A 25,228-nucleotide genomic window follows, 5' to 3' on the forward strand; every position below is an offset into this window, starting at 1 on the left:
ATTGTCATTCTGCAGAGACGCATCTTCCGTCAAAATCAGCTCAGCAAATGAAGTAGCTGTACTGCAAACACGAAGTTCTGTCATGGAAACCTGTCAGGATTCTTTGAACAGCTGAAGGCTGTATTCATCAGACTGTGATGATGTTTCTGCCCCAATGTGGCTAAAGTAAAAACCAGTGTCTCCCATCAAGGGCTGAAAAATAGGCAGATTATTATTATTATTATTATTATTATTATTATATTATTATTATTATTATTATTATTATCTTTTATCAAAGAATGGGAAATGGGGCATTTGGAGTTACTTTAGTTTCTGTTCTGTGTCTGGGTTTACACAGTTTTAACATTCTAGGTTGGAGAGCAATCAGGCCATGGTGGTAATGAGGAAAAAGAAAATTATTGTTGAGAGTGGTGCCTTTTATTTCTCTTTATCTTTTTAAACATAGCTCCTGTCTTTTAAGATTAGATACTGATGCCAAAAGAGAAAGAATGTATATCGCAAACAAACAAAGGAAACATTCTTGTTAAATAAATTGAGAATGAGAAAAAGGATGTAATAGTAACACTTCAATTGCCAGAAAGAGACACAAGGACACACAAGACACATAAAAGTGAGAGGAATGAAGCCTGATTTAATCCTTAATGATGAGGACCAACTGGATAAACCCTCCCAGTCTTGAGGAAGGGGAAGGGGGTGGAAGGGATTCAGTTAGGCAGACTTTACAGTGAGTCAAAGGCTCACAGAAAACAGACAAACTCCCCCCGTCTGCGAAGCTGGAGCCTCTCCCTTCTACCCTACAGACAGATGAAGAAGAGCAACACAACCCGTCCCAGAAGATGAACCTGATCTCAACATTAAAGCTGAACTGGAGGTGAAGAAGACGCAAAGCCTGAGGATTGTACAGATTGTGTCATCATGGAAACCAGACCCTGGAAGTGGGCACAGGGACCACCGAAGGTGGACAATCTCCTTTGACCACATCCTTGATCCCTTGTTTTTGCTGTCCATTGTGGAGAGAGGTACCTGGAGCCTACTTCACACACACATCAGCACTTTCTCAAGTACTCTCATCTAAACCTGTGACTGTAGATTTGCTGGGTCTTCTGTCAGATTTGGGGCTTTTATGGGTGGCTTGCATCATGTTAAGAAAAATCTATTCAGGAGGAGCTCCTCTAATATTAAAAACACAAACAAACTTTTACATTTTCCAAAATGTAATGACACATTTGCTTTCAAGGATTTGTGGGGAAATAGTGTCAACTAGATTAGTTTAATTAGTGTCAGGAGGTTTCAGGGAATTATTGCTGCGGGTGGGAAACCAGCGAGTGATGACAGCTGCTTATACAGTGAGATTCAGACACCAGTTTCTCCAGTTAATCTGTTGCAGACCACACTCCTTCATGTATCGTGCACAAAACCGTGTGTGTGTGTGTGTGTGTGTGTGTGTGTGTGTGTGTGTGTGTGTGTGTGTGTGTGTGGTGGGGAGTTTTACCTCTGATCCTTCTTACAGCTTTGGTGACTGCACCACCTTGTACAGTCTCCTCTGGTGTCAAAGCAAATTTAGCAGCAGATATTATCGTTTCTTCAGCATCAGAAAGTCTCCATTTCTGGTCTTTAAGATCAGCAGAGAAACAGGGGACTAAGGTAGGAAAAGAATGTGGATTTTATTGGCACATTAATGCTGCCCTTTCGCTAGTTGTGTCAAATATCTGTGTTCAAATTAAAGATGCATTTTTAAGCACCTGGAGCTTAAAGAGTTATTTAAAGGTAAATTTGTGCTGCTCAACCTTGATAAAGCCAACAGAACTTTATTTTAAATCCATTAAGTCACCAAATGTATCTAAAGAAACAGAGACAGGAAGTCATGTGTTGAGTGAAAAACTTAAATCTTAATTTAGTCCTGGACTCATATATTTAATGAAAGCCACCCTGGTCAGTTTAACCATTATTGCACAAGTTTTATTGGGACTAAAAGATCTCCATGAACCACCACAGAATGCCATCATGATCTGAAAGAAACACAAGTGAAGCATGGTGTTCCTAAATGCCTTTGATCCTTTACTGAAGCACCGAGCGTGGATGAAGGAGCCGAACGTCAGAAGAATTACAGATGGGCTCCTAGTCATTAACCAGATAGACTGTGGTGACAAATGGCAGCTTAAAGTGCACAAAGCAGTCTTCTGGCAATATTTCATTCACAAAGAGAAGGCCCCAAAAGGCCCCCACTGCTGGATCCCAACTCTTAACAAGACCACAGCCGCACAAAGTTTGGGCAAAATACTGCATAAAGTAGAAAATGCTTCTAATGACATGGTTGTAATTGCCTGCAAGCAAAAACATTTCATTTAGCTCTATTTGCCCTTCCGCATTATACTGTGTGTGTGGGTGGGTGTGAGTGTGACTGAGGTCTGAGCTACACGGTGAATTAAATGCAGTTCTACTGTAATTAACTGCACTTAGTCTGTGTGAGACGTTCCGACGCAGCAATAATTGAGGCGTCAGGTTTTGTTTGTTTTAACCTGCGTTTGGAGACCCGCTGGGAAGATGTTTCACATGGTTTAGTGGAAGTACAAATGTGACTGAACACATTTTCTGTCTGCTTTTTTTTCTTAGATGTTTTAACAACTGTAGCCCTCAAACACCAGACTAGACAGGAGGCTAATGGCTAATTACAGCATGTTTTGCAGTTCACTTTGAGGTTTGAAAAAAGACTCGTTTCTTTTTTCATGCAGACAGAAAGCTCTGGTATTATAATACCATTCTGAAAAACAAAACATAGCAAGTTCCCACTAATGATAATAGTTGTTTTGGGAATGGCTTGTGTCTCCCTCGGCAGTCTCTGTGGTATTTGGGATTTCATTAGAGGCCTGAATTTCAGATCTGAGGTCTGCTTCCTGTCACTGAAGCATTTCCTCCAAGAATTTGAAGTTCTTAAAGCTGTCCTTATGGACGCGCAGTGTCTCAGCATTAACACTCAAAGCCACAGTCTCCTTCCACCTCTGGGAGTGAGAACAGCAGAGACAACGGTCAGGAAGAGGAGAAGAAACAGTGGCGCCTTGGGTTGCCTGCAGGTACCCATCCCCTCCCCCCATGTCTTATTCTCTTATCATATCCAACCACGTACCATCCTTTTTTCCATCTCCACATGAGCCTGTGAAGCCCATGAATCCCTTCCCTGAAGCTGCAATTTGTCCTGCAACAGATTGATGAGGATAGTTCTGCAGGAGCAGCTCTGCGTACGGGTCATCCCTCAGGTCATCGCTCAAATCCGCCCACACTCTGTGCAGACTGTACCTTACTACAGTCACAGGGTGCCTGTGTTAGTGGTCAAGGCGGAGAGGAAGAGGCCTCACAGAAGAAGAGTCTGTTAGTCCCACCAGGACTTCATGCATTTAAAAACAGTGTCAGCAGTAATGAGACAAATGAGACTGGGGCCAGATCAGTGGAAGATTGAGTAGGGTCATGACTCCACAGTGCGGTAGGTGCCGAAAGGACCCTGTGGGACTTTTTGGTTTTGGTTCTTTAACACTAGAGTGGATGTGTGTTCCGGCTGGAGTTTGGAAAGAAAAAAAGTCAACCAGCACAAAAATGAGATTAATGCAGTTTCCATCCAGGTTTTCTGGGAAAACATAGAAGAACTGATACTAAGTCACATTCGTTTAGGGGGTTATTACAAAGGCAAAAGCCTTTAATACAAAAGGGGTGAAGCTGTAGGTGCATGCGGGGCAGAGATAGCTCCTTTACTGTCTTACTGACTGTCATCACAAATGGGCCAAAAGATTCCAGCTGCTCATGGACTTAGATTTATAATCTCAGACTGGAAAAGTAGCTCCGACTTTACAGAAATTTTTCATGTTCAGACAACAAATGAATGTAAACTCTTGAAAATACAATTTTGGATCAATTAGGATAATATTACTGTAGACACCATATACTATATACACTATATATTTTAATATCTCTACAGTTTTTTTTAGAAATCTTTGACTTTTTTTTGCTTATTTCCTGAATTTCCATAAAATGAGGTCACATTGCTGAACATTATATTAAACATATTGATCCCCTTTGTTTTCATAACTCAGGACATTTGTGGTGATTGATTGTAAAGACATTTGAACACAAGATGAGTAAAAGGAAATACTATTCCAGCCAATAAAGTAATAACAATTAATAATGCATGTTACTACTTCATTGGTCCAAAAACCTCATTACAGGATTGGGAAGTTCATTGTTATGTTATGTTACTGGATTAATTACATTACAAATGAATAAATGAGTCGTTATTGGCCACGACTACATAAATCTTTAGTTACAAAGAATCCTGGAAGGACTTTTGCTTGTTGCCATATTTTACTGCATGTTGATAATAATAATGATAATAATAATAATAATAATAATAATAATAATAATAATAATAATAATAATAATACTATAAATGGGGAAATAGAATATAATAACAGAGACATGCATTACAGTGAGGAAAGCATTGAGTTTCATTTTTTTGGTCCTAATGTTAAAGAGAAAGACAGAAAAGAAATTAGGCCACTGCATCATATCATACATGTATATAAAATTAGACATGCTTAAAGTTCATAGCCCGTTTCCAGCAGACAGAGTGCTGCTGTCTTGGTGCCAGGACCTCGGGGTCAAGGCCAAAAAAGGAGGCAACAAGCAGAGCGGATTATGATAAAGTAATTTGTTCCATGTCAGAGAGAATTGCAGGTCCCACATTTGGAAGAAAGAGACATAAAATTTACACAGAAAAGAAGAGTCTGTGAGCAGCCAGTGGCCTTGAGGCACTTTGGGTCTCTGTCAGCATTTCTGACTTGATGTCATGCAAAGTTTGTCAAGAGCAACATCTGCAGAAAAGATGTTTGAGTGATGGTCAAAAATGTGCTGGCACGAATACTGACAGCATGCACACGGGTAGAACCTCCATCCTGAAGAGTTGAGAAATCATTTCTCTAGAGCTGAAAGTCTTTCTTGGGTCCACATGATACACAAGACTCTATTGTTAATGTGGACAGTGCAGGTCATTCACAGTTCAGTGGGCTCCACACTGGATCACCAAAAAGTGGAGTGGACTGCAGAGATGACTATGGGCCCCAACTCTTCCCCTAATAACATGCAGATGGGCCTCTCTAATGCCTGTTTACATATCTGTGGCATAGTTCATGACTAAAGTAAGCAAAGCCCTAATTATTTTACCCGGCGACAGGACCAATAAAATCAACTTCCCCTTCTCGTTACGGGTGTTTAAATGTATTCTTTGATGGCGGATCATTGTTTATTTTTGGAAGAGTTGCGTAGCTGAAAGGAAAGCAAATAAATGTAATGACACAGAGACGCTGACAAGGCTCCAGTGATGGATTCATGCTCAAAATGACGCCTGAAAGGCTGGACTACAGCATTAGATCAACACAAATGCGACACCTCAACACTGCAGAACTGTACCCATCGTGTTAGCAATTGCACGACCATCACCGTTCAACATCGTTGCTGTGGAAATCATAGTAATTAGTAGTAATGCCTCCCTCTCTCTTTGTAGAATGCTCTGGCGAATAACTGTCCCAGTCATACTGGCTGGGGTGCTCTTCATCACTGCAGAGACCAAAAAGCCCCGACCACAGGGATCCATCCCATCACCAAACAAGACCAAAGGGAACCTGTCATCAGAGCGCCATCACCGGCTACTGCAGCAGAAGCCAGAGGTGCTGTCCTCCAGCCGTGAGGCCTTGGTGGTCACTGAGCGTCGCTACCTTCGTAGAGACTGGTGCAAGACCCAGCCCCTCCGCCAGACGATCAGCGAGGAAGGCTGCCGCAGCCGCACTGTGGTCAACCGCTTTTGTTATGGCCAGTGTAACTCTTTCTACATCCCTCGCCATATGGGCCCCAGCTCAGCACAGGCCCAGAGTCGTGGTCAAGCTTTGGGTTCAAGAAGGAAGAGCCACAATAAGGCCCAAGAGCCCTTCCAGTCTTGTTCGTTCTGCAGGCCACATCGTATCACACAGCTCACTGTTCAGCTCGACTGTCCAGACCTGCAGCCGCCGTTCAAGCACCGTAAGGTGCAGAGGGTCAAACAGTGTCGCTGCATGTCCGTGGATGTGGGCGGCCATGGGAAGCTGTGAAGGGCCGACAGGAAGCAGGTAAAAATAAACAAACTTGCAGCCCTGGATCCACGACAGACTCACTATCATGTTGCCAACCTGACAGTGTTGGAAAAGATGGATTCAAGCAGCTGTGTAAAGACAATGCTGAAGCTCAGAAACACTGAACAGGTTTTAACTTCAGTTATTCTTCAGCTATTTCTGCCTACCTGGCTAATGGTGGCCCCCTCCAGTTAGTAGTTTCCTTTCTTATAGTAAAGGACACCAGGACTGTATAATGAACATTTAATATACTGCAGCATGAGTAATGGATGTGCAATTTAATATATGTACACTATATATACATATATATATGTGTGTGTGTGTGTGTGTGTGTGTGTGTGTGTGTGTGTGTGTGTTGTGTAAGGATATTAAATCTATTTCGTATAATATTCAGAGAGCATGTCGTTCTGTACCTCTAAATTAAAAACAAGCTACATGAGAACTTTTAAAAATTATGTAATTTCTTTTATTCAATAAATATATATTTTCTGTCGTCAACAGTATTAAATGAACACGTATTGTTGCACCATAATACATGATGGCATTTACCTATCAACATGGGATGTGACAGAAAGGCAGACATGTGACACAGCTAAAACGAAGTTATTAGTTGATGACATTGGAGCCTTTCTGAGAGGAAGGCAGCCAGATTCAGGTAAAAGCTAAAAAGTTATAAGAACCGCTCTCTTGATATGTCTCTGAAATGAACACTGTAAGATGGCACTCATGTGACCTCTCCAGTGATCAATAAGGCACCTTCTGCCTGGCAGGTAGGATTAAAAAAGTGATTAAAATCAGACCTCAACACCTCAAAAGGAAGATTAAGACTTCCTGGTACATCTAATTACGACTACATATGGCTTATAAAGACTGCCAAATCTTGGAGAAATTGCTACATATTTCATATTGCAGCAATTATCTGGCGATAGCTGAAATGTATCTCATCAAAGCTTTTGGTTTCATCGTTTCGGTGAAATCTGAAGGTTGTGTGAAAATGTCATTTTATCATTCCACACAAAATCCACTTATTTAGTCAGGAAAAATAAGCAGACCCAACTGAGAGTAAACAACTTTTGTCAGAATTACTGATGAATTAATCTCAGATTGTTCAAACAAGCTGTGCAATGGACTAGCTGATGACCATTTTCCACTGTCTGCTTCAGATCTTCTGGCCCAGCTTGGCTTTCTGCACAAAAAAGAAAAGAAGTCATTTACAGCTGGCGGCAGCACTGTCTGGTACTCTGCAAATACAGCTCGAGCTGGTGTTATTTCTTTAACATCCGGCAACGTGTGTGAGCAGCAGACGTGCCAATGAAGATTGAACGTACAATTCCAGTCGCATGTTTGGGTTTCACGCTGTAGGATGCTTTCTCTCGGGCTTGTTTGAAGCATTCTTCAGCTTTTTTGACCCTGAGAAAGTAAAAGTTATACTTTAAAACTCTTAAAATTCACATTTTTGTGTTGGAGTTGAAATTCGGGCATAATAAACTGGGTTTGTCAGATGACCCTCTCATGAGATGAGCCACTTTCCAGGTGTATGAAGATATACCTCTAGATCCACTGAGGCTAAATGGGAATCTCAGAGAAAGCAGATCAGTGTCGATAGCAAAGAACGAAGCTTGAAGCGTTTCCTGTTCTGATGGTGTATCACAATTCAATCTTCATTTGGCATAATGGACCAATTTGCTGTCTGTTGACATACACATCTCTATCTTTGCATTCATCAAACCACTGGAAGCTAAGTGGATGCTGCGAGGATTATTTTCATTACTGGGGTGAAGAAAAAGATTTGGGTCATTTAAATCGTTTCCTCCACGTGATTTAAATGCATCTGATAGGATCTTCAATGAACACAATATGTCTTGTAAATGAGGAAAGTTTAGGAGCTGGGAAAAATTGGGAACATTGGTGTGTTTATAGAAATGCTGGTTCAGAGGTCCCCCCCCAGAGTAAAACAAATCCCTCTGCAGGGTTGGATGACATGTTTAAATGTTCATTTGTGCCAGTGCCAGTTTTTAACATCATTCTGTAAAGAAAGAAAAATATCTCACCGTTCCTGCAGCATCAGCTTATTCTGCCGTTTCCACTGCTCTTTAAAATCGGTGGAAAACTCGTGCCAAACTGAGAAAAAGGTGTTGAGTGAGACCTCTTTTTCACCAGACTTTGGCTTGACTGAGAAGGACACAGTCAGTTCAAAGAAGCTGAGGAAAAAAAACAAAAGGTCGTCAGAATGGAGGGTTGACGATGTGAGAGGTTCTGAAACCTGTTCACATGGCCACATATGGAAAGTACCAACGTTACTGGTGGTAGAATGCACCTTTTCTGCACTTTACACACTCATTTAAAGCACAAACCAGTGATGGTTTAATGAAAACAATTAACACAATGCAACGCGTCCAACATCTAATTCAAGCCTCTATATTCATTCATTATTCTATATTTTTAAAGCATTGTTAGACTTCTCCCTGTTCTCCAGCAACTTCTAATTTCTGAACACCCAGGCAAGAGTGGAAAAAGAGGACTGAACTCCCAACAAGAAGAATGCATTCATACTGCTGAGATGACGTTTAAAATGCGGTGGCCATTTGCAGTGGATCAATACAGTGGACAGGTTGGGGTCTCTGTTTAGAGTGTGTTATAGGAACACATTCCTAGCCGGTAGAAACAGAAGCCTGGAGCCAAGACTGTCTACGCTAGCTCCTCTTAGATAAACAACACAGACTTGGAACTAGGGGCCTCCCGTCTCCTGAAGGCCTAGCACCATCGTCTGCACCAACAACGCGAGTGAAGGAACTGCTGAAAGCGTCCATCCAAACTGGAGGTAATTATGTTACCGGTACATTTCCTAAGGCTGATTGCTGTTTGGATGCTGAAAAAAGACCAAATATAATGCACATAAGCAGTAGAGTAAGGATGGCATTCAAAGGCGAAGATGGGTCTTACAGCTTCTGAATATTGGCCAGCTGCTCCTCTTGCATTTCAAGTTCGGTTTTGGCTGTCAAAAGAAAACACAGGATTATACTGGGATTAGGACCGATACAGGGTTTCCTGTCACATTACAAAATACACCTTTGACCCAATGCCAGATGTACATTTGGTGGATTCCACATGTCATCATTACTTAAATCAGTCATCTTCAAGGTCAGTGTTATGCTACCACGTTATTAAGTCTCAGTTTGTCTGCTTTTGCATGACAGACACACAAGTAGTGCGTGTCAGACAAGTGCCTCTTTGTGTAACATTGCTGCAGATGGAGACAGATGACTTGGCACTTGTGTGGGAGGGAAGACAGATCAGGTCCTTTTGAAACCTGTAAGACTTGTACAATATCAGGAAGATGTTCTGGTACCAATCCGAGTCTGTCAGGATAATTTTGGCAAAGTTGTAAATGAAATGAGGAGAGTTGTGATACACCAAGAAAAGGTTGCAGGTAAACAGCATTTCCAGCTCCACAAGCCCATTTTCCTGATTGGTTACATTTATTCCACATGTGAGTTCTTGTTTAGCTGCTGTATGAGCAAAGGTTAGTCTTTAAACCTCCTCGAGACATCTTCTGGAAACTCATTCTCATCATTCTACAAGCATCTAAAGAAATATGTGACCAGAAAATTGTGACCTAATCAAGGCTTCTGAAGACAGGACAGTGGTCAGATCAAATAAACTACATTAATTCTAAAACATTTTCTCTGTGAAGAAAAAGTAATTTTTCATATTATTACATCACATTTTAAAAGGTGTTGGTAGGGTGGCCCTAGCAACTGATCAATTTATGGTGTGCACCCTTATGGCACCATCACAACAAGAGATAAATGTCTATTTGTATCCAAAATCTACCTTCAAAAACAGTAAATACATAAAAGTACATCTTCAGTGACAGAATCTAGTTATATTATGTGTTTTCACTAGTAAGATATGAAGTGTATCCACAACAATCTGAGCAACTTGGAATGCATTTCTCTTGTATTGACATGTCACATACACACGTGCACGTTGCCATGTCATAGTGCTGTTTTCTAAAGTTGCCTCTCAACCGCTGGATGATCAGCCAACATGTTGTGACACCCTGAGCAGCACTTTTACTTTGTCATCACTCTCCTTTATCTGTGTACGAGCTTTAATAAAGTGGAGCTGTTCTCTGTCCTCAGCGACTCCAAAGGCCGGCGTGCATGAGAACGTTTGAAGAGAGGGAATTCGAAGTAGCCCAAACAGTGGAGCTCCAGTGATTCTGCTTCCAGTGTTATTGTGTGGTTAGTTTCATGGTTAGAAAACAAACACAAGCGGTTCGAACTGTGGAGCCAGAAAGAGTTTAACCCCAGGACTTTGTTAAAATCACAGAAGTAAAAATAAGACATTTGGCTGTTATTCATTTTTCCACCACTGCAGTGGAGGAACCCCATCTGAGCCTTCTGTTACGGCACTTATGGGCTGCTCCAAGGAGCATGCTCGTCATTTGCATCAAAGAGAAGGCTTCTATAGCTCTCTCAGAAACGAGGAGAGGGGCAGAGATGGAAATGGTAGAACTGCTTTCATCTTTACCTCTGAAAAGACAGTGAGCTTTACCAGGCAAGAACATGTGCTTGATATTATATTCTCATCTGAATACAAAAGCAGTTGTGTACTGCGCCCTTCACAAAGATTGGTCACACTGGGGTCAAAGTTAATTGCACATTTCACTTATGTTCAAAAGGCAAGGCATTCACATTTGAACTTGGCTACAAACTCCAAATATTCTTCTATTTGTCATGGACAAAGGCAGCAATGGCATCTGCTGGAGCCACTTCCTATTAAAAAAAACAAACATAGAAATAATCCCTTTCACAGTGTTTCCAGCAGATCATGAGCAGTATGGAAATTGTAATTAATGTAATTAGCTTTGTCACTTATGGCTCCTGGTTACCCGATCAGTAAATCAGCCAGTGATGTGCAAAAGTGTCCACTGAGCCGATTAGAGACCAACAAAACAGATGGTGCATCCCTGTTGCAGCGTTTCACAAGTTCACTCATAATTAAAGTGGATGCAGCAGAAGAGATAATGGCTACTATTTATTTACTGAGGTTTTCTTTAATTTTTGAAGTCATAGGGTATAATTTAAGAGGATAATAGTTTATCTAAAGCTAATTTTCACCAATGGGCTCTAAATACTGGGCGGTCCCTCTGCCTGGACAGAGCATGTGACCTGGGAAACCGTTGTGGTTACACTGATGCAGTTTTTGGAGCAGCAGGACTGTAATGGGAAGGTTTGGACCTTCCAGGCCATATTTAATAGCCTGACTGGCTTAGACACATCCTGGGTGGAGATCATTAAAACAATCTCACCTTGACTAAGAAACATGTCCATGTTGTCCTTGAAGGGTTGCAGGTTCTCTTCAGAGGACAACTTGAAAACTTTCTCCATCTCAGCTGAACATGCTGAAACCACAAGATACGTAATAGAAATATTTTAGTTCAATGTTTATCTTGCACGCAGAGTTTAATCCAGCATGATTGAGCCTCTTTCAAAATTTCTGCTGAGCCCATGTCAGCATAACAAAACATAATGACCCATAATGACTAATAATACACACCAGTCTCCAGAGGACCTCACTGTCAGGCTTGATTGGCAACCATAATGGTTACAAAAAGCTCAAGGCCTTCAGGTGGAAAGGCCATGAGACACGGAAGGGAACGGGGAGGTCAGGGCTGGGCAAATGGCAATGCATAGACCATCTGGTGCCTCAACCAAAAAGGTAGACAGTGACCTCCATTCAGCGTGTCGCTGATGTCCTCTGAGCCAAGGCTATTTCAGCACCGCCTACCTATCAGAATCCCCCTCTGGGAACTGTCATCGAAGCCAACGTCTGCAAGAGCACTCAGCTGGTTATGCAAGGTGAGGAAGAGGGCTGCAGGTATAGCATGTGATGATGTATTTATGGAGAATTAGCATGTGCCACTGCAGTCGAAGCAAAGCCAACTCATTTCCCTTGCAAGCAGCTCCATCTTGGCGAATGACTAATTATGACAGAGAGAAAACAATACTTAGCAAAAGACCTGATTGGTTTAACAGCAAAGACATAAAACCGGGAGATTCCGGGGAATTGCCCATTAAACAGTGTGCACACATACTCATGTGCCGACTCACATGTGTGCACACTGTGCGCAAAATACACTGTCACCAGTTGCTTGAGTGTTTGGAAAGTGGTCTAAGTGCTGAGTGATATGAGACAGAGTAATGAAAGAGCTTATTTCCCAACTACCTCATTCATTAAGGCTCTCTTCACTCAAGCAATCAGGCTGGTATGTCAGCCATAATCCTACTTCCAGAGCTTTCCTCAGGTCTTAATGTGCAACAACACATAACATACATTCTTAAACAATAACGTCTATTTATTTTAACTTCTGAAATAAATCAAATACTTCAAATAAAGTCCTTCTGTCATCAAGTGCTTTTTTATTACAGTATTTTGACTTTATAGCACGACTGGACTCTCCCGACCGTGCCCTATACGCTGTCCTGCAGAGTGAGCCGATTCATTGTGTCTGATGCACACAGGAGATGGAGGATGAGTAACCTTGCCTCCTTCACATTTTAATCTCATTCATTAGGACAGTAAAGGCACACGAGGCCCAATGAGAGCTTCCTCCGACATGTTGCATCTGCTCCTTGCTAGCTTGCCTGTATGACACACAGATGCTCTGGTGACCTGCTTCTATGGTCCACCCATGACCACAGCTGTCTTAGACTATTACAGAATATATTTGCTAAACACAAAATAAAACTACTTCAGTTTTATGAATCTGATTTTGATTTTAACAAAGGGTACAAAGTATTTTTGAGTGGAGGGTGATGACAATACCACTGAGGTCTTTCCTCAGCCTGCGCATATCTCTTTGAAAGTCCTCAAACTTCATCTGTGAGGCTTGAAAAAGATCCTGGGGCTCAGGCAGAGGGTAGACACATGTCTCTTTGCCAGCATCCTGGTAAAACACAACACATTCATGCACAAAAATCACATATGGATGTCAAATTCAATCCCCCTCAAATGAGAGAGGGCCTCTGCAAACTATACCGTACGTTCAGAGAGAGATGGAAATAACCTTCAGAGACCCACGTATACTTATCTGCACTGCAACCAGGAAAGATATGGCTAAAACTGTAGCAGACTAGGTCCAGTGAGCTGGTGCAGAAAGTGAATTGTAATTTTCTCCATCAGAGTTACTATGAGGCCATTACGAGTGTGGGAGTCTTTTCGTGCAGGTTGACTTTGGCACAAAGTTCTTTACCGAGTTCAGTTCATCTGGAGAACCTAATTATTTACACTAGTGCTCCTTTGGATGCTGTGCCAATTTAACAGACTGCCGGTTTGAACGAAGGCAGACCAAAGCAGAGCAACAGCCAGAGATGAAGAGTGAAAGGCAGAGTTACACCAGAGCCAGAGGAGGGTAGAGATTTGTTTCAGCCGTAAATGAGGAAGGAAAAAATAAATAATTTGATAAAGGATAAGCCACGGTATCCTCTGGCAAGAGAGGAGATGAAAAGAGAGCTCTGGAAGGATTTCTAAGCAAGTCAGACTAAAACAGAAAATGATTCAAATAAACAGGAACCAAAACATACCTCATCAAAGTGCCTTAGATAGTAAGCAACAATGTAGCACAAAAGACTCTGGGAGTTATCCTGAAAGACAGAAAAATGAGAATAAATAAACCAAATTCCCTTTATTTATTAATTTAATCATTTTGAAGCAGGACGTTTTAATTTGCACAAGGCAAACAAGAGTGGCGTCAGCGGTTACAGACGTTAAATCACGACATGAGGAGCAATACAACAACAACGGGCCGGACTGGCTGTCATAACTCCGACTGGTGGAAAGTTTGATCTTCTTTATGGATACCTTACTTGGTCCCCCACAAAAACACAAACCACTGCATCCGTATATGGAAGTGCCGAGGGCACACGTAGTCCGTGATGATAGTGAAAGAGAGGAGTAAACACAAGTGAATCGGGGGATATTGTAGAACTAATCAATGTTTCCAGGCAGTGTGTCCCTGAGACAACAACAACAGAATGCATTTTAAGATCAAGGGGTTTGATTTAAACTCAGGTCTCCAAACTCCATATGATGCATTTGGTCCGGTGACAGACTCACGCTGCTCTTCACGTCCTTCAGCTTTGGCAGGATGTCCAAAGTGAAGCCGTCCGCCTGCCCTCGAGAACGATTCCCTCCGTTCATGAAGTTGCCAAAAGCCAGCACGAGGCCGAGGACCCTTAAAACGCTCGGACTGCTCTGGAAAGTCTGGTGCCAGAAGAAAATGAGGCGGGGAGCGAGAATTAATTGTGGCACCGTAGAAGACAGCGCAGTGTCAGGCGACTCACCTTGCAGACACTCTGAAGGATTTCAACTTTGCGTAGGATTGAGGTGATACACTCCTGGAAGGTTGACTGAAACAGGATGCAGAACACCCTTTCAGAGAAGTTGGGGATCTCAGATAACTGGAACAGAAACCTGATGAAACCAGAAAAAGAGAGACGATGGATGATGTCTTTTACTCATGACTGTGCGAGTTCACAAGGAGCTCTTACTGCTCGGGCTTGTCCAGGGGCTTGGACGCTTCTTTGTCTTTGGACGATTTCATGTGCTTCTTGATTCCTTCCAGTTCATCAGTTTGGGCTCTCTTTAGAATACACAGAAAAATTGGTTTAATATGAATATCATTATGCTTCACTCACATCTATAGACTAAAATAGCAGAAAGGTTTCTTGTTGCGATTTTCACAAACATCTCCAGACATTTTCTACATAATCTGGCTCCATTGGCCTGAGAGCATGAAGCATTTCTCCTTTTACTCACATGAAAACTGAAACTGAGTAAGCAGAGCAGAATATTGTGTGTTCATATTTAGAAGTCAAAGGCTCAATTTAAATGTTTCCTGATGTTTCCTGGATGAAACACATTAATTCTGAACTAGAACTATGTCAAATGACATGAGTCCTAATGTTCACAATCTGGATTAAAGGAAAAACTCATGTGCATTTAAATCCATTTAAACATTAAAAAAAAGTCTATCCATCAACATGGGATTTCTCAGCCTTTCTGGAAAAGACACTGACAAGATGGGCGCTGGTACAAAGGCAGATTTATGTTCCATCACCTGTTGCTGAGATGTTCATGTCCAAATGGATCAAATGTTGGATCAAGTGCATAGAGGACTTGACATGCAGGTATGCACATGCATTTTCATCTTCACGGAGAATAGTTGGCTACATGTCACTGTCAGGTTCTTCCTAGTACATATCAGTTTGTCCAATGCGCCTTCAGAAGTGAACCATGCGTCCAATCAACACATCTGCACAATAAAAGCTCCATTTTTAAATGCAGATAGTTTTTGATTCGTCATTAGCAGCATCATAGAAAAGCTAAAGCTCAAAACATCTTGTAAAGGATAAACTCAGTAAAATTTAGATGCATCATATTTAACAGCATCATTTCCAATTTATTCTACACAAGTCTCAACCAATGGTCAGATTTACTTTAAATCATGGCAGAGCCCCTGAACATCTGTCCAGTGATGTTTGAGTTCAGCTTACAATGTTTTACAAGTAAAAAAAGTGTGTTTAGTTGTTTTACAATCCTGATTTATCTCACATCAGCCTCTGGACCCAATTTGAAACAAGGTGTGCTAAAATAAAGCTGCCCATAAATGCCTGCTCGTATCCTTTCCTAGTGTGTATCTCTTTGGTTCTCTCCATCTTTTTCTCTGGAAACATCAAACACTAGCATCAAACATACCGAGGACCCGATTAGTATTCTACACACTGCTGCCTTCTGTGGACAAGGGCAAGACTCTCCTTTGCTTTCTCTTGAGATGTTTTCAAGTGTAAATATATTTAATACAAAGCAGATTGGTTTCAAAGGGAAGCAGTGGAGCCCAGCAGTGTTTGGTGTAATTGGGGACAAGTAGGCATTAGCGTGTGATCTCTGAATTGCTCGTGCATGTTCCCATGGTTGTTAGGAGAAATACAGTCCCGTGTGGAATAGCAAATGCAAAAGAAAGCAGGGTGATATTAGTGATGGCAGAATTAGAGCGGTGGTTCTCATAGATGGGTTGTTGGTGCACAGCAAAGCAGAGCCAGGCAGACATAAAGATTTACACTTCTGTCATTACAAGTCAGAAAATGTGTCTAAATAAACTGAACCATGTAGAAAGTGACTAGTGAAATAATAGTAAGACAGCGAGATCGTGGCTCCAACCTCTGTCCCATTCAGTTGGAAGTGCTTCAGTCAGCCCATCTGGGCCCGGATTCCCGTCCATAAGATTAAAAGGGAGCAAAGTCCCACCATCAGGGACAATTAGCTGCTGGTGCGTTATTGATCCAGGAACAGTACTGACCAATCTGCTGCTCACAGAGCGAGTGACTGTCCTGACCTGTGTGTGTTCAGTCCTTCTCAGTCTGCAGCGCCTTTCTGTGGCTCAACAGTTGTTTGCGAGTATGTTTGTGGAAAAGAGTGAAGCAGAACCATTTTCTTAGCACAGAGAATGAGGGTGGAACCATTAGAAGCCCCTCACATTCTTCAAGACAGGCTGACTGTGCTGCCAACTGTGGTTTAGGGGGCTGGAGACCCACAGACAGGATGGAGTCTTGCAATACAAAAGAGAAACAATTTGGCTCCTCCACTCAATAACAGAGCCTCAGGCCATACGGGGGAGAAGGAGAGGGAGCAGGAGAGGGCTGAGGTCCCAGGGCTAGTGGAGAGGTTAGAAGACTTCTGATCACCAGTTATGACACATTGGTTCATAACTACAGCTTGTCTGAAGCCCCAGTCTCATTCCATGATCAGCATTATTAACACGCCCAAGGTCTCTTCTCTGTAGTGGTGCCAAAATGCAACTCACAGGAATTTCATAGCATTTTAAAACCATATTGCGATGAAATGTGGGCAAAGATGCCTGCATTCATGCGTTATTGACTGACCTTGGATCAGCTCCTGAGACAGTCGCGTTACAGTTGGCAAAATGCATTTTAGTCCTTCGCTAAAGCAGCAGAGATGACTGAAAAGGCGTCTTGACCGAGTCGTCCTTCATTTTATGGAATATCAGTATGATGTAATGTGGCTGTTTGGCATATGGTAGCACAATAACTCAAACAGAGCTCTTTGAAACATTTGCTGAGCTTTCACAACTATTGGTTACTCTGTGCTCGTGAATTAGTGTCATGCAGCAAGCGCCATCTGTCTGTCCATCACCCAGCAGGCCAGTCAAAGTTCCACTTTGACTGCACTCAGACACAGAGCCTGAATGTCCTTCTAGACAGTTTGATGGTCATTTTTGGGGTTTTGAGATACTTCAGGGTGGTTCCAGTTCCAAAGGAAACATCACTAACATCATTAGCATGAAGAATTCCTTTGGCCTTTTTCAATTTTCTGTTTTTTATATGGCATGAAATGAGTAACCATCAATCATTTTATTTGTCATAAACAAACTGTCCAAAATGTGACTGTTGCAAACCACAGAGGAAAAGCAAAGAGACGGAGGTTTTGTCAGAGCAGACGGTGCCGTTGGAGCCTCGCTGGTGTTACTCTGTATAATTACACTGGCTTTGTTGCTCAACTCGGATCTGCGCTGGCAGGAAAATGCACACATGTATTTCAGTTTGGGCTATTTTCTTGTTAGTGGTATATTGACTTTACCAAAACCACCGTGGACATAATAATCCTGCCTTCAGCAGTCAGAAACTGGTCTGAAAAGATTTGTTACAGTTGTAACTATTAAAGAGACAATGGAGCTCCAAGCAGCACTGAAGAATGTCAATACTCACATTTTCATACAGGGCCTGCAGAGTCTCGTGATCAACCACTGCGTTGTCCATATTTAGGACAGCTGTGGAAGACAGAGAGGACAACATGGTTAATGTGAACATTAACACCAACACATGTCATAACATTTCTCTGCTGCCTTTGAGGAACTCCACCAACAAGTCAGTTATCAAACCACAAAACAACAGCTTCTCCTCAACATCTCACAAGTGACAGCGACACCTCCTGATGTCCAATTCTTACAGTTTTGTATCTGGAGGGGACAGAAGACCAGGCTTCCAGTGGCGAGTGTCATACACAGAAGATGGCACAGAGGGGGCCAAAACCTAAACCATCAATGCATCAACACCTTCTGAAACCTGTCAAAGCTGCAGAGGTGCGTTTGAACTCCTGTGTTTGAATTCCTGGTGTTGCCTTTTTGTCTCAGCGCGAGGTCCTGGCGCCCACGAGCATTAATCCTTTGAAAGTAAATGTTTAAAGACAAAGAGAGCCTGGGGATCTGCAGCATTGAGGCGGAAGTATTGCTGTATGTACGATCATCCTCTGAAGCTTTACATGCACTTCTTTGCTGTGGGTGTCCAAATTATTCACCGTTTTGATCTGCCAATTCGCCATCGAAGGACGAGTCCCAGGCTGGATGATGGATTCTGCTGCACAGCATTGATGTTCTGTGTGCATCAAACTGCCAGTGGTCCAGATTTACAACAGCAGGAGAAAAGGCAATAGGCCACTTTTTGCTCTGACTGATTGTTTTAAAGCCAACATAGCTGCTCAGCCTGGTGTTTGACTGGAAAATTAAAGGTGTGACACAGACACCTGAGTGACGGCAGTATGAAGCCAATACCTGTGGAAATTCAAAAGTCTCTGCTGTCCTGTTAATGACCAACTTCTGCTGAACCACAACTAATTAAATGTAGGGGGAAAAGGATCAGATTAGGACAAATGAGCAAAAGGCCTCATTTCATAGTACCACAGATCCAATTCTGTATTTCTAACATGGCTGTTGGCGTATTAATGTTATGTAATCTTTAATACATTTTTATAAGCCTCTGAGTGCCTCACATTCTCCACTTGTCTATAGTGGCTGCAGATACAACTTCCTCTTCTCTTCAGACCATTTGCTTGTCATTACTATTTGACCCAGAGTCTGGCTGGATGAGATATGGAAGAAAATCACATCATCACACACACACACAAACCATTCATGACCAAAATCAAACCCATCTGCTGGGGTCTACCCCAAACTACCACAATCAGCCCCAGTCAGATGCCAGCAACCACCATCTAATACTGGTGCTCTAAAGCCTCAAAGGAAGCAGACGCGGCATGTACGCGTATAACGAAAGATGCAGGGTGACGAGTGGCTTGAGGGCAGGAAAAATAGACCAACTTCACACTGAGCAACTTGGTCGTCATGAAAGCGGCACAGTTCCAAGGCAATGTCTCAGCAGTTGGATTTTCTCTGGTCATGAGCGTCTGAGTGATGAGAGGCCGACGAGTCACCCTCATCACACCATGGTGAGGAAGTGAAACAATGATTCACTCCATCGGAACGGAAAATTAGTTTCTCTTTTGTAAACAAATCCTTTGATTAAGAAAAGAAAATCAGCCAAAGCTTCCAAAGGAACAAGACTGTCGACAATATGAAAACAATTAGAACAACAATGTGCTGCATATTTATGACTTTTACTGAAATACAAAACCATGCTCAATCTGTTGTTACTAATACTCATTCAATTGAAACCATGACTAAACAAAAACACGCGCATGTGTTTTAACCTTAGCAAGCAGCGAAGAATCAAACAGTCCTGGGAAATAACAGATGCCAAGCCACTGAAATCCCTTTTCCGTATTCTTCCTCTACATGATATACTGGAGTTTCCAATCAGAGCTCATTACTTGCACTAGAAAACTGTCCTAACACAGCAGATGAATGAGGGTACTAATGAGAGGGGCCCTCACTTTCCCTCGCACTCACCTCCCCCCTGATGTGGATGCACAAACATTCAGGACAGCGATGCCAAATAATAGAGGAGAGTGAAAACAGTGTAAAGTAGCGACGATGGACAGTTAAAGGTTGCTGCTGCTGAGATGTAAATGAGAGCTGGACTAATGAGGGAGATGATGTGCCTGTTGAACCAAGACTGGAGAGCAACCAGAAACAGGAGAGACATCTTTGTCCATCAGCATCTCCTGAATGAATCACTTTAAAGTGTTCGTAGCAAGATGGCGACAGACCGCGCTAAAGGACAGAGCAGCCTAAAATGATGCCAAATTAAGACTAGATGGATACCTGATGCATTCCAATCATTTAGAGTGGTAGCTAAGGTAGTTTGATGGACTGGGATTGCTATGGTGATAGCTGCAGTTATGCAGAAGCCTTTTATAGATCTAGAGATTTATTTAAAACAGCACACTTTGGATAGAAAATGTCCATCCTCACCATTCTGGATGTCCCTCATGTCAAGATGGATGCTTGACATCAGAATACCAACAGCTTGGGAGCGCTTGTTGCTCAGCAACTTCACCACCTGAGAGTTGAGAACAGGATTGTTATTACAGAAACTTATGCCTACAGTGCATTTAGTAATGGACTCCAAATCAGAGATCACTATTCTCCTCTGTTCATTTCTTGGAAACCCACAACCAATCAGCAGAATAAAGTTTTGTCTAGTTGAAGTATTGGTACCAGTTCCTGCTTCTCCAAGTTTCCAAATTCATCTACTCTTAGTTTCCAAGGTAGTTTTCTATGTCAACTGGACTGTCCAGTCCAGTTGACATAGAAAACTACCTTGGATACAATGACCTGGATGATTGAGAATCTACACAGACATCTACTCTTAGTTACATCAATTCATCTTCTAACCAACAAGAATTTCCCAATTGGAGTATGAAGACATGAATTAAAACAAAGAATAACTGTGGTTATGTTAAATAATGATATTGCACAACTCAGGCAATGACTAATTGAGTGAAACCAAAACAACCCTAAAAACACATTTGCTCTGAAAGCCACATTAGCTGGATGCTAATGGTTTGCACGTGTCAGTATGAATATTAAATTATTGTTGTTTCTACAACAAAGGCATCAGTGTGAAACCCAGTTTGGCTGTGGAGCAGATGTGTGTGCTGGGTAATGTGGTGCAGAACCCAGCAGGAAGTATGAGCACCAACCAGAGTGTCCCTCTGTGGACAGATGGTTCAGGGAAGGGATATCCAATAGCACCACCGTAAGTCTGGAACGGTGGACGTGGGGACTCATTGGTCATGTTTCAGACAAACTGGTCTATAGAGTTCAGGGATTTACAACCTGAGCCACCAGGCATTCCAGAGGACAGCTTTATCACCTCTCACAAATATCTCAAATAAGACTCTGGAAGGAAAATAGCAAAAATAAGCTGCGATACAGAAGCTTCAACACTCTCCAACAATGGCCCCAACGATGCTGCTGTAGAGGGTCTGAATATTCAAGCTCAGTGGATCAATCAATCTTTATTTATATAGCATCTGTTACAATCAGAATTGTTTCTAGGCGCTTTACAGGATCCCAGGGCCTGACCCCCCAACAAGCAACAGTGGCAAGGAAAAACTCCCCTTTAACAGGCAGAAACCTTGAGCAGGACCAGACTCATATAGGGGGACCCTCCTGCTGATGGAGGGCTGGGTCACAGAACAACTGTGGACATTTGTGACATTTAGCCACAAATAAAGACTCAACCATTTTCCCATCATATACAGAATAAAATGTCTCAATTTCAATGCTAATAATTAACAGTATCAAATGTTGAGTGCACAGTAAATCTCCCAATTATAAAGCTTCATCAAGAAGAAAATAGCATTTGATCTCAGGCACCAACAAACGTTAATGCTGAACAGATGCAAACATTCTTTACAAGCACATTCTACAAGTACAGTACAGCTTTTCTGTGTCCCAGCAGCAATGTTAAGTGGCAACAGAGACGTAGGTTATTAATGATGCTGAAGCTGCTCTCTAGTGGCAGATCTGTAGAAGATGCTCGTCACTGTCAGAACAGCTCTGGACTGAGCTCCCTAAAATCACAATGTCTTTACAGACACCCAGAGCCTGACCCCTATCAGACATGTGGAACCATTCCGGTTCCTTAGTCGCTGCCATATTCACACATGCCACATTCAAACATGCAGCCAACAAAGTCATGTGGGAATGCGAGAACAGCTTTTCTGCTGGAAAGAGATGGAGACAGCAGAACCATCCCCCAAAATGGCCCCAAACTGTAGATAAGTAGACAGAAAAGGATTTATTTCTACGCATCTACATTTCAGCCTTTTATTTTATGGCAGATTAAACATTGAGATCCAATCTCTTTTTGCACTGAAAGGAGGAAGAAAGACGTTTTTACGAAAAAAGCAGTGTTGAACAGGCACTTTTCTGGGCTGTTTTTCTGAAGGGTTGCTCTGACCAGGTCTGACATGGGTTCCCACAGGACTTCTGAGCCCCCATTAGCCCCCACATGACTAATAGACGAGGACTACAGACACTCTGCAGCATTCGTGTCGGCCCGGTTGATGATGTCATCAGCATCACATTATGAGATAACCATTCTGACCAAGTAGATCAGAAAACAGCAGCTGCAGGCATCGTAGCTTGAATCCCTGCAGCTCCTCATCACATCTGCCAACAGTCATCCCCATCATGAAGTTTCCTGACCACAGGGGAGACGTTGGCTAGGTGCCACTCGATGGTCGGGGGGAGGGGGTGGGGCTCACACCACATAATGATTCTCTGGCAGTAATAGTTTCTCCTATCACTCAAACAAGGAGGGGGGTGGAAACAGTGAGGGGAAAGGATGGGAAAAGAAGAGCCATAGTTGGTGACCAAGGGAGGTGGAAACAGTGAGGGGAAAGGATGAGCCATAGTTGGTGACCGAGGAGGACACACACTTACACTTACCTGCTTGGCCTTGGATTTGCTAATTGTATCTGAAATTGGCTTCTTTTTCTCCTTCATTGCACTTTTAGAGAAAAGTTCCACGAATTCTTCAAAATCCACTCTCGGCTCGACCACGTTCTCCCACACCAACGAGACGACGGGCCTGAACGAAGGCAGACGGCACTCTTTAAAGGCTTCTCTGTTTCAGTGAAAACAGGCCAACTTTGATCTGCAGTGAAATATTCGAGTCTTCTTATTAAACATTTACAACATTTCAACCAGGCTTTATTTTTCTTGTCTCTGTTTTATGGGCACTAATCTCCTCTGTTACAGCAGGAAAAATATGGACTCTGTCCATTCAACTACCAAGAAATCCCACCTAAGTGCAGTTTCCTACTTCCATTAAAACCTTCAGTCCATCTGTGGACATGCACATTCAAGCCATTCAAGCTGGACTGCATCATTTTCCATTTTAATATATTGATCTTTATCTCAGTGGACAACCCCCCCAGTTCAGAACCTACCTGATTGCCAATGATTCCTGTCAATGCTCACTTACTTCTTGGCGTGCAGTTGGATGCGAGTCCAGTAGAGGGGCTTCATTGGCTTGGGGGGCTCCATCACAGCCTTGGCCGGGGCAGCTTCCTGGGCCATCATCAATGGCATCAGACCTGGTGGGGGTGGAGGAAGGGGGCCAAAGCCTGGGGGTGGAGGAGGAGGAGGAGGGGGGCCAAAGCCTGGGGGTGGAGAGGAGGAGGAGGGGGGCCAAAGCCTGGAGGTGGTGGAGGAGGACCCATGCCTGGTGGTGGAGGTGGTGGGGGTGGTGGAGGAGGCAGTGGGGGCATTGGACAAAATCCCAATCCTGTCAGTGGAGAAGGAGTGGGAGGAGGGGGGGAGGTGGTGGGGGGACCTGGGCGACACTCCCTGGTAAGAGTGGAGGTGTGGCACACCTCCACTGATGGGAGGTGAAGGTGCTGGATAAGTGCTGCTCTGTTTCCCGGGCTGACACGTGCACACAAAGCTTTGTGCTGATCTGGGGGTGGAAGGTGAATATGGAGGCAACGTCCTGCCTGACTGATCCTTCAGAGCCACATCGAACCTAAACTCCTCCTTCACCGGAGATGTCTGGACCCATATCTCCTGGTGGGTCTTTCCTAGTTCTCCTTCCGTCTGGGAAGCCTTGTCAGTGCCCAAAGATCGAACACTGTCCTTGTTGCCCTTTGCTGAGGAGGCCTGCTGGCTCTGCAGAAGAGCAATCTTCATCTCCAGCTCATTAATGGTTCTTTCCATGGGAGGGATAAGACAGCTTTCATCTTCTGAGGACGTCAGACCCGACTTCAGCCTTCTGGGATCTATCTGTTGGGGAACAAACAAAAACGGACACCGAGATAAATAAATATATGCTTTATGGGTGGAAAATACCCCACAACTGGGAGAATTTAGTGGCAGTGCTAGGAGCTAAAAACAGGTCAAAAGGTCCATTATGTCTAGACTCCTCAGATCTCTGGCTCCAGACTGGTTAGAGCAGGGATGAGGGGATCCAGGGAGATTTGACCCCAGCGACAGCAAGTCTGCAGGGCCTCATATGGGGAGAGTCTGTGTCTGCTAACGCACATTTCCACCCGCACAGTTGCGTCTTGAGGTTGTCAGATTCAGATCTCCAGGAAACAGCGTTAACTGGTACAAGGCTGACCTCTGGCGGACATTCATCAGTGCAACCAAGATAGTTACACTTTACAAATTTAAAACAGAACGTTTATACTTTCAGATTCTTTTTAAATTTTGGATTGATTTGTTTTAACAAAAGAAACTAAAATAATCGGAGTCAGCCATTAATTTGATCTACTATTGTTAATAAATACTAAGATTCCGTCTTATATAACATCGTTAAAAAAAAATACGTGTACGTCACCAACCTGTAAGTTCTTTGTTCTCCGAGTTTGGGCCAGTGATGTACACAAGGTGGACCTGTGGCTCTGCTCTTTGTCTGTCTGTCCTCCATAGAGTTCCCACAGCTGAGAGGACACTGGAAGACCAACAGATGCCCAAGTGTAGAGCTGCTCCTCCTGCACAGATTAAAACCAGAGGCTAATGTTTGACCAGGTTAAATGATGCTACTGGTGAGGGATTCAACTCTATGATCATTAAAAAGGTTAAAATTATTCTTTTCACGCAGCCGGTAAAAACAAGCCTTCACTTTCCATTTTATCTTTACACGTCATTGGGCAGGAGGTGTAGAGCAAGTGGTGTAGAGCAAGCCAACGCAAAGAGCATCAGCAGACTCTACGAGGTGCACAGGTCAGAATACAACAGGTCCCAAGTCATCAAATGAGTAGAATCAGCATTAATTTCTAGAACATGAGTGCAAAAGCATTTTTTA

General features: G+C 42.9%; 2 protein-coding genes across 4 annotated transcripts in view; one reads left to right on the plus strand and one right to left on the minus strand.

Annotated features, from left to right (window-relative positions):
• Positions 1-6,601, plus strand: LOC130533398 (gremlin-2-like). Its single transcript, XM_057046752.1, has 2 exons — positions 1-1,019; positions 5,549-6,601. Exon 2 carries the CDS (start codon positions 5,550-5,552, stop codon positions 6,126-6,128), a length of 579 nt encoding a protein of 192 aa, XP_056902732.1. The 5' UTR covers positions 1-1,019; position 5,549; the 3' UTR covers positions 6,129-6,601.
• Positions 6,593-25,228, minus strand: part of fmn2a (formin 2a) — a 23,165-nt gene continuing 4,529 nt past the window's right edge. For 2 of the 3 annotated variants that reach the window (XM_057046742.1, XM_057046745.1), the window contains exons 4-18: positions 24,765-24,914; positions 23,408-24,204; positions 22,870-23,011; positions 20,383-20,470; positions 17,942-18,003; positions 14,708-14,799; positions 14,501-14,630; positions 14,274-14,420; positions 13,742-13,801; positions 12,984-13,104; positions 11,467-11,559; positions 9,093-9,144; positions 8,201-8,350; positions 7,478-7,559; positions 6,593-7,335 (exon numbers count right to left, since the gene is read on the minus strand). In XM_057046742.1, coding sequence (XP_056902722.1) covers positions 7,309-7,335; positions 7,478-7,559; positions 8,201-8,350; positions 9,093-9,144; positions 11,467-11,559; positions 12,984-13,104; positions 13,742-13,801; positions 14,274-14,420; positions 14,501-14,630; positions 14,708-14,799; positions 17,942-18,003; positions 20,383-20,470; positions 22,870-23,011; positions 23,408-24,204; positions 24,765-24,914 — 2,193 coding nt within the window. In that variant the 3' untranslated portion in view covers positions 6,593-7,308. The remainder of the gene's footprint in view (positions 7,336-7,477; positions 7,560-8,200; positions 8,351-9,092; positions 9,145-11,466; positions 11,560-12,983; positions 13,105-13,741; positions 13,802-14,273; positions 14,421-14,500; positions 14,631-14,707; positions 14,800-17,941; positions 18,004-20,382; positions 20,471-22,869; positions 23,012-23,407; positions 24,205-24,764; positions 24,915-25,228) is intronic. The other variant, XM_057046743.1, reaches the window with a different exon arrangement.

Source organism: Takifugu flavidus, chromosome 11 (assembly GCF_003711565.1).
Source record: "Takifugu flavidus isolate HTHZ2018 chromosome 11, ASM371156v2, whole genome shotgun sequence".
Classification (NCBI taxonomy): Eukaryota; Metazoa; Chordata; class Actinopteri; order Tetraodontiformes; family Tetraodontidae; genus Takifugu; species Takifugu flavidus.